The 8,066-nt window shown below is 40.8% G+C and overlaps 2 protein-coding genes across 2 annotated transcripts in view; both read right to left on the reverse strand.

The window, feature by feature from the left end:
* LOC123959257 overlaps positions 1-4,539 on the reverse strand; it is a 23,091-nt gene extending 18,552 nt beyond the window's left edge. Inside the window, exon 1 of the mRNA XM_046033209.1 lies at positions 4,511-4,539. Within this exon, the coding sequence (XP_045889165.1) occupies positions 4,511-4,513 (3 nt within the window). The 5' untranslated portion in view covers positions 4,514-4,539. The remainder of the gene's footprint in view (positions 1-4,510) is intronic.
* Positions 4,540-5,267: 728 nt separating this feature from the next.
* The window catches only part of LOC123959260 (oncoprotein-induced transcript 3 protein-like), an 18,625-nt gene continuing 15,826 nt past the window's right edge, over positions 5,268-8,066 (reverse strand). Inside the window, exons 3-6 of the mRNA XM_046033211.1 lie at positions 7,590-7,990; positions 7,087-7,186; positions 5,957-6,158; positions 5,268-5,853 (exon numbers count right to left, since the gene is read on the reverse strand). Of these exons, the coding sequence (XP_045889167.1) occupies positions 5,717-5,853; positions 5,957-6,158; positions 7,087-7,186; positions 7,590-7,990 (840 nt within the window). The 3' untranslated portion in view covers positions 5,268-5,716. The remainder of the gene's footprint in view (positions 5,854-5,956; positions 6,159-7,086; positions 7,187-7,589; positions 7,991-8,066) is intronic.

Raw genomic sequence — 8,066 nt, forward strand, 5'->3', positions numbered from 1 at the left:
TAGTCTTGTGCTTTCTCGTCCCTCTCCTCTCTCCTCCTATCACTTCCTGCAGGTTTTCTGGCTCTGGAGCTGTGGAGTCTGGATCTGTGGCTGCGGGTCGCCTGCTGCCCCCGTGTTCCTGCTCGACACCCTCTGCTGCAACGACTATTATTGCTAGTCTTATTGTTATTATTGTTATTATAATCATTAACATTACGACTGTTACCATTAACACTATTATAAATATCTGTACCATTTTTCATTTAGTCTATAGCAACATTACCTTCACTGTCTGTACCTCTGTGTGTATATTGTGTAGGCTCTCTCTCTCTCTCTCTCTCTCTCACCCCAACCGGTCGAGGCAGATGGCCGCCCACCCTGAGCCATGGTTCTGCTCGAGGTTTCTGCCTCTTAAAAGGAAGTTTTTCCTTGCCTCTGTCTCCTAGTGCTGCTCTTGGTGGGAACTGTTGGGCTTCTGTAAATAACATCATAGAGTACGGTCTAGACCTGCTCTTTTATGAAAAGCGCTGTGAGATAACTGTTGTTGTGATTTGGCGCTATATAAATAAAATTGAATTGAATTGAATTGAATTGAATTGTTGTTCTCTTTCACACACCTGTGATTCCTACAATAATGTTGAATGTTACAAGGCTTTCCATAACCTGAAATCTTTCATAAAAGAGTTCTCTTCAGGGGCAGTTAATCATTATGTGAAGGTGTTCAACAAAACCTAGAACCTGCTGATCCGTTCAGGGACTCACTTTAAATGAAGTTAACTTGTTAACTTAGGTTCGGGAGCGGAGCCACGCCTCAACCACACTTCCAATCACCTGTCAGGCTACATATACCGCTCCGCCTGCCCCACTTGTTTCTGATTGCTCGAAGCAAGACAGACAACGATCCACGCTCAACAGCACGCTGTTTCAGATCGCTCGACCTACCCTCCCTTTCCCTTCATCTATTCATCTCTACACACATCCGCTCATCTTCTGTTCCTTCATCCTCTCTTCCCTGCTCCCCTCATCCCTTCACCCCCCCCGATCCCTGCTTCCCTGCTTCCTTCATCCGCTCATTTCTTCCTGTTCAATCAGGGCACAGCTCTCTCATGTCTCATCTAGGTACCGTCTGGGGGGCTTGAAATGAGGTCGGGCGAAAACACTTTCGAGACAGAACCCCCACACTGAGTCTCCATGCCCGGTCTCCTGTACACCCTCTCAGACCAGCCTAAATCACACATTGTTGTGGTGTGGTCCTTGCTAGTGAATTGACTATAGCTTTTACAGGTCAAATGGTTTGAATCAGGACTGTTTGGCTTACTTTAAACTACTGTATGACAAAATATTGAACATAACGCCAAACCATGGAGAAACAGTCAGAGTCACCAATTAACCTAGGCCGGGACATCTGGGTTCAAACCCACAACGTTCTTGCTGCGAGGCAACAGTGCTAACCGCTGCATCACTGTGCCGCCCAAATATATGTATATATATATATATATATATATATATATATATATATATGTGTTAAATATTAAGTTAGAAGCCTACGCTGCTAGTGCTGAGCGGCCACTTCGGTCAATCTTGTTGCTGCATTACGAGGATAATCTTAAACTTGCACGATTTTTAAATGGGATAGCGTTGGAGCGTTATTGTCATGACAACAGACCCGTAGCAATGAAGTCAGTTCGAGATAAATCAACTATCAGTCAGACTCATCACAAGTATGCCCCTTTTCCACCGAATGGTTCCAGCTCGACTCACCTCGACTCTACTCGCCTTTTTTGGTTTTCTGTTTGGGAAAAAGTTGTACCTGTACCTGCTACCTGGTACGTATGTGCCAGGTATTGCCTCCGTCGAGGTTCCAAGCGAGCTGAGGCGATACTAAAATGCAGTCTGCTGATTGGTCAGAGAGAATCGTCACTATTCACTGCATCATCATTGCGCGACAGAGGCCAGCAACAGATTGTTTTATGTTTTACAATTTCCTTTTCCTTTACTTCATCACTAAATCTACTTTGGAGATTTTTTAGGCAATAAATGAACTATGTAGATTTCGCCGACGGAAGCTAACGAACCGCCGCCACCTAATGAGCCGGCCGGCCGCACGCTCACAGAGCCCTCTGGCCCCCAAGTCACACAGACCACTGCAGCCAAAGCAGCTGAGACTCCAGGAACAACAGCAGAGACAGCTGTAAGATTTTCATACCACTTATCTGTCTTCACATTCTGGCTAATTAAACTCTAAGTAGCAGAGGACGGCGGGCCAAAAGTGAGGCGAGTAGAGTCGTGTTGAGTTGAACCGGTACCAGTGGTGGAAAATGAGCTTCAGTCTTCAACGCAACAGATCTTCCTGTTTTATTTCTTTTTAACACAAGTGGCTAATCAGCCAATCACATGGCAGCAACTCATTTAGGCATGTAGACGTGGTCGAGACAACTTGGGGAAGAAAGGAGATTTAACTGACTTTGAATGTGGCACGATTGTTGGTGTCTACTGGGATTTTCACGCACAAACATCTCTAGAGTTTCCAGAGAATGATGATGTTTTCGCCCAAACATTGACACACTGAATACTTTATGCTCTCAACAGGTGACTCTCAATCCATTGAAAACTCATAACCCAACCTTAACTGAACCCTGCTTTAGTTTTTTTTTTTTATTGCATTGTACTCATAGTTTGACTTCAGGACTTTGAAAACTGATATTTATTTATCATGGTTCTCCTGTGCAGGACTGGTGCTGAGCCAAATCCAGCTTATGGTGCAGGGTTAGTCACCATCTCAGTATGTAGAATGTTTTCTAGTTTCAAGTCATGTTACGAGAAACATTCATTGTGCCCCACCTTCTTTGCACCTGCAGGTTCACAATAAGCAGATCATTTACCTTCAATCCCATCAGTAATGTGCCTAGAGAATTACATCATCTTCCACTTGTTCATAAGGAAAAACATCCAGCAGTTCCTCCCAATTCTCAATCTGCTGGGCTAATTTTTTATTTACTTCCCTTACACATTACTGTTGGCTACAAAAACATCTGACATAACCTGTTTTTAATATTCCAGTCATTTATAAGGCAGCGTGTATTTCAGTAAGTATGAGCAGTCCAGATGCATTAAAGATCACGTTCCTATGTTAAGTAACATTTAGAAAATTGTTTGATGAAAATCTTGAAATGGAAAACACTGGTTAAAAACTCTTCCAGAGTCAGTGGCTCCTCTCTTCCCTGCAGTGAAGTCGTGGTCCAAGACACACCTGATTCTGATCTACAATCACACGCCGTGCATCCACCTATCTTCAGCCATGTTAGGAGAGGCCAAAAACCCAATCCCCTCCGGATTATTGAGTGATCTCGTGAACTTGTTGTTGAGAACTCTGATTTTTTGATTACCTGCCTGTTTGCCTGCTTTGCTCTCTCCAACAGACTTTTCTTTTTGCCGCTGCCTTTTAATAAAGCAAATGTATGTAATGCTTTGCATTAATAGTTTACACTGCACTTTCACTTTTATTCTTTTTATCTTGTTTGTGTTTTCTGTTTAACTCTTTAAAATTGTATTAAATGTTTTTTATATTACCCGATGTTGCTTTTGTGTTTTTTGTAAAGGATTTTCGATTGCATGGTTGAAATGTGTTATACAAAGAACCTTGACTTACCTTTCTCTAATACTTTTGAAAAAAAGATGCATTGCTGCTAATTGTGGTATAGGACTGAAAGAAGAACGAAGTCAAGTCATGTCATGAAAAATTTTCTTTGTGCCCTTCCTTCTTCGCACCTGCAGGTTTACAGTAAGCAGATCACCTTTATCTTTAATCTCAGCAGTAATGTGCCTAGATACCAACAATAACTCCCTTATTCATAAAGCAACCTGTATTTGGCTCATAAATTATGAAATTATGTGAGTCGGAGCAGTCCAGGCGCCATAAAAAAAAAAAAAAAGTTTCCATGTTCACAAATACAAACGTTTGAGGGGGTTTGGTCCGTCTGGGAAATCAAAAATAAATTTAAACCTGTATTCCCTTCGTTTCTGTCTGAGTTCTGTTTTTGATTGTTTTTTTATTTTTTGACACAGGTTTTGTCTAAAAACAAATAACAATAATAAAACATGATACATTTTTTTGGTTTTTAAATTACAACTGAATTATGGATTATCCAACTATACCCACACCACAAACACCTGTAAAAGTCATGGTTTGATTCATATTGCATTTTATTTACTTATTGCACTGTAGATCTATCTACAATAATTTTAATGAAAAATATTAAAATCTCAGTATAATACGTCTGTAAACAATTTGCTCTTTAGATTAACTATAACTGACACTAAAGAATATATTGTAGACTGTACAAGTCATATTGAGTTCAGTGTTAAACATAATGTAACCACTGAGAAACCTACATTCAGCTGTTGCAGATAAAAGTGCTATGAAATACATTCTGATGTCACAATAAAGAGAGTAGTTACGCCATCTTGTGGTGCATCAACGCAACACGACCTGTATATATTGCGCAGAATGTAAAATAATGTGATGTTTTACCATCTGTTATGTCCAAAGTTACTCTGTGCCCTGTTTTGCAGGTATCCTGGAAGCTCCTCCCATAATTTCCCCAATTCTGCTGGCCAGCCTTTAAAAGCCCTGTCTAGCTCCACCCACACTCTCTCTCACACACTGCAGCCGGGAGCAGCAGCAGCCACCATGGTTCTTTGTCTGTTTAACTTTGTTTGCAATAGACCTTATTTTGGTCATAATAGATGTTTGTGACTCCTCTGTTGCCTCCCTTGAGCCAGGGTCACAACACCATCTTATTTATAACCTTTTTTTTTTTACCCACATTGTGAATGAATCCCAATATGATTTGTTTTGCATATCTTATAGCCTCTAATAAACCTTCAGTCAACCTTCAATCAAAAGTCTGATTGTCTTTTAATATGCTGTTCTTTCTGAAAGGTAGCACCCCATTTCTTTTTTATAAACCAATATGGTCCTTACTTACATGATCCATGGCATAAACCGATCTTTATTTCATAGTCTGTAACACTTTTCTCAGTAAGCACGGAACAATGCAGCCCTCAGACCTTGAGACTTGAGAAAACGATATTTGTTGTTGATTCGTCTTTCATCAAGCTTGGCTTCTGCTTCAGGATTGCAGATTGTGAATAAAGGTTTGGTGATGATTCTGATCAGTGGGCTACATGCTTGGAGCTTGAGAGTTAACGTACCAGCTTTCATAGTTTTAGTCTTAAGTTTAGATACCCTGCTCTAGTCAGACAGAAATACAAATTTGACGGTTTTGTTGTATACTTTTATAGTTTACAACCTTCTGTTACATAATGGATCATTGCAGTCATGATCACTCTGGTGGTTGCTACAAAGGTTATGAAACATGATGAGCTTCAGCAACAGGAAAGTTTTCAAAAAAGAGAGGAATTGAATGTAAGTAAACAAAGCAAAGTTAAGCAACTGTTTCATAACTGACCAGCCATAGAACATTTGATGTGTAATTTTAGCATTTGAATGAGGAATGATCATGATAGGATAGGACTACACAGGTCAATCAAGATACTTGTTTTACCATACATCAAACTGTAATACTTAATAGTAGAAGCAGTTGTAAAGCTACATGGGATCCCACAATGGTAACCAGCACAAGCGAACCAGCAGCTGCAGTACAAGTTGATCATCCTCATTGTTGTTTAATATTAATCTTTCTGTCTGGTTTCCTATTCTGCACATGCTGCTGTCTTAATTTACGAACGTAGGCAAAGGCTGGTATTTGGCCCTTGACATTTTGGCTTTGAACATGGCCAATGCACAGATCATGGCAACAGCTGCAAGAAGACAACCAGCGATGAAGACCAGGTTCAGATCCAGGTTCATCACTGGAGAAAAGAGAAGCACAATTTGAGTTCGATCTTGTCCAAAGTCTAACTGGCACTCAAACAATGTGCACATGTGCTGTTATAAACCCCCCCTGTACTTTACCTGGGCTTCCGGTGCTCTCTGCTGATCTCGTTAAGCGCAGGGGACCCTGGGAAACAAAGTGCCTTAAACTCTGGGTGACCGCCTCTCTCTTTCTGTGGTTATGGTGGTGACCAACTCGAGATGTGGAGTTGATGCATCCCTGCGAGCACCTGGTGTGGGGGTCCCCTGCTTCACACATCAGGACTGAACAGCTGATGTAAACCTGAATACAACAGGACACAGTGTCATTGTGTCAGCAGACCTACCGTTGTGCTTTCCAGTGGACAAATGGCAGAGTTGCAGTCAGATCCCACATACAAGATCAAACCTCTGCTTTTCTTGTACATGCCAGTCAGTGCAGCTCTACCAAATCCTCGATTTCATCTGTGTTCATATTTAACTTGGGAAACAAAAATAGGTTGAATTCCAGTATTCTTTCTGCATTTATTGCAGGATCTCCATTTAAAAAGCCGCTGTTGTGTTTGTGTGTGTGTGTGAGAGAGAAAGAGGAGGTGCTGAGTGAAATACAAGTTTACCCATTTTAAGTAGTGTAAAAAGAATCAATAATCAATATGTGGCGGTCTGCCTTGATATTGTGGTGGGCCGGTACAAATAAATCAATGTATGGGAAACACTGAATTCACACTGTCAGAGCCGGTTTTTCTTATGTTTCAGTCCTGATCATCAGGCATCAAATTAACAATGTGAAACAACAACATCTTTATTCTGGAGCCACAGGTTGTAACAACCAATAAAAATGGGGGACCATATCTTAAAAGACCTGAGCCGATCCTCAAACAACAGAGGCAATTGTCACATAAAAAATATTTAGAAAATATCCTTAAAATGAGACAAACAATACATGTCTGAAATTGTCTAACACAAATATGGAATTGGGTCCCTATTTTGATTGGCTGTAGTATAATGATGTGTTGTTTCACATTATACGTGTGATGTCTAATGAAGGTCCATGACGGAAACATTGTGCCTCTAATAAAGTTAGTGCTGACTGTCTGCAGGAATTCAAACTTTTTTTTTTGCATCATTGCCTATTCCCATGCACCTGACCAAGAGTGGAATCGAATTGGACCTATTCATTAAAGCATTTAGACTTATTACAGAGACATTTGCAGGGATAGTCTATTCTTCACCTGATCATGCAAGCCGATGAACCGGAAGGCCTCCATGCTGAACTGGAATTGTCTCTTGTTGGTGGAGGAATGGATTTCAACAGATGAGTCCACTTTACACCTAGTAAGGAAAAACAAAAACAACATAAGCCTTACAATAGGTGCCATTAAAGAAATATTATTTTATTTATGGTTTTAACATGATAAGAAAACAGAGTATAGTTTATGCTGAAGATGGTTAAGCGAAGCTTAGCTTGAGTTTTACATCCTGATATGGTAATATTGTATAGGTGAGCCTCTAAGGTAAAAAAAAACTTCCACTCAGGTGGAAGATAGAGAGACATTTAATATACATCTATCCCTCCAGTGTCTACAAATGGGTAAACGAATGGACAACGTCAACCATTTCAATTCACTCTCCTTCACATCTATGAGCAATTTAGTTACAAACCTCATTTACAAGCAAACAAGAAATCTTTACAAATACTATTATGTCCTCTGTTGGCAGTAGGGGCTGAACTCACCCATTTTCAATGATGGAGTAGGTTGGCCGGTAGTTTGGGTTGTCATATGGTGCAGCGCTGCAGGACTCCACAAACAGCTCGGTGTTGTTGGCTGAAGAGGTGGCATCTATCTGCATGTAGATCCTGCTCCCTACGTCGTACTCCAGAGGGTATGAATTTCGATCAATCTTGGTTTGGAATTGGTTATCAGGAAAGAACTCAAACTGGTAAGTGAAAGTACCAAAGCCTTTCTCCCACACTGTGATACTTTTCCTGTGTGCTGTGTAGCCAAGTGTCACGTTCCCCCGTTTGGGGTACTGGCAGTAGAACTGAACTTCCAGCAGGTGTTTCCTGGTGATCAGGTCTTCTGTGTTGTCGACCGCGGTGATTTCATTCTTAAAAATGAGGTTGTCATCATCTTCCTGTGGAGGAAAAGGTTATGGATTCAGTCCTGACACTGCTAATGAAAAGGAAAATCTACACCAGTAACTGAGAGAA

The sequence above is a fragment of the Micropterus dolomieu genome, linkage group LG20 (assembly GCF_021292245.1).
Source record: "Micropterus dolomieu isolate WLL.071019.BEF.003 ecotype Adirondacks linkage group LG20, ASM2129224v1, whole genome shotgun sequence".
NCBI lineage: Eukaryota > Metazoa > Chordata > Actinopteri > Centrarchiformes > Centrarchidae > Micropterus > Micropterus dolomieu.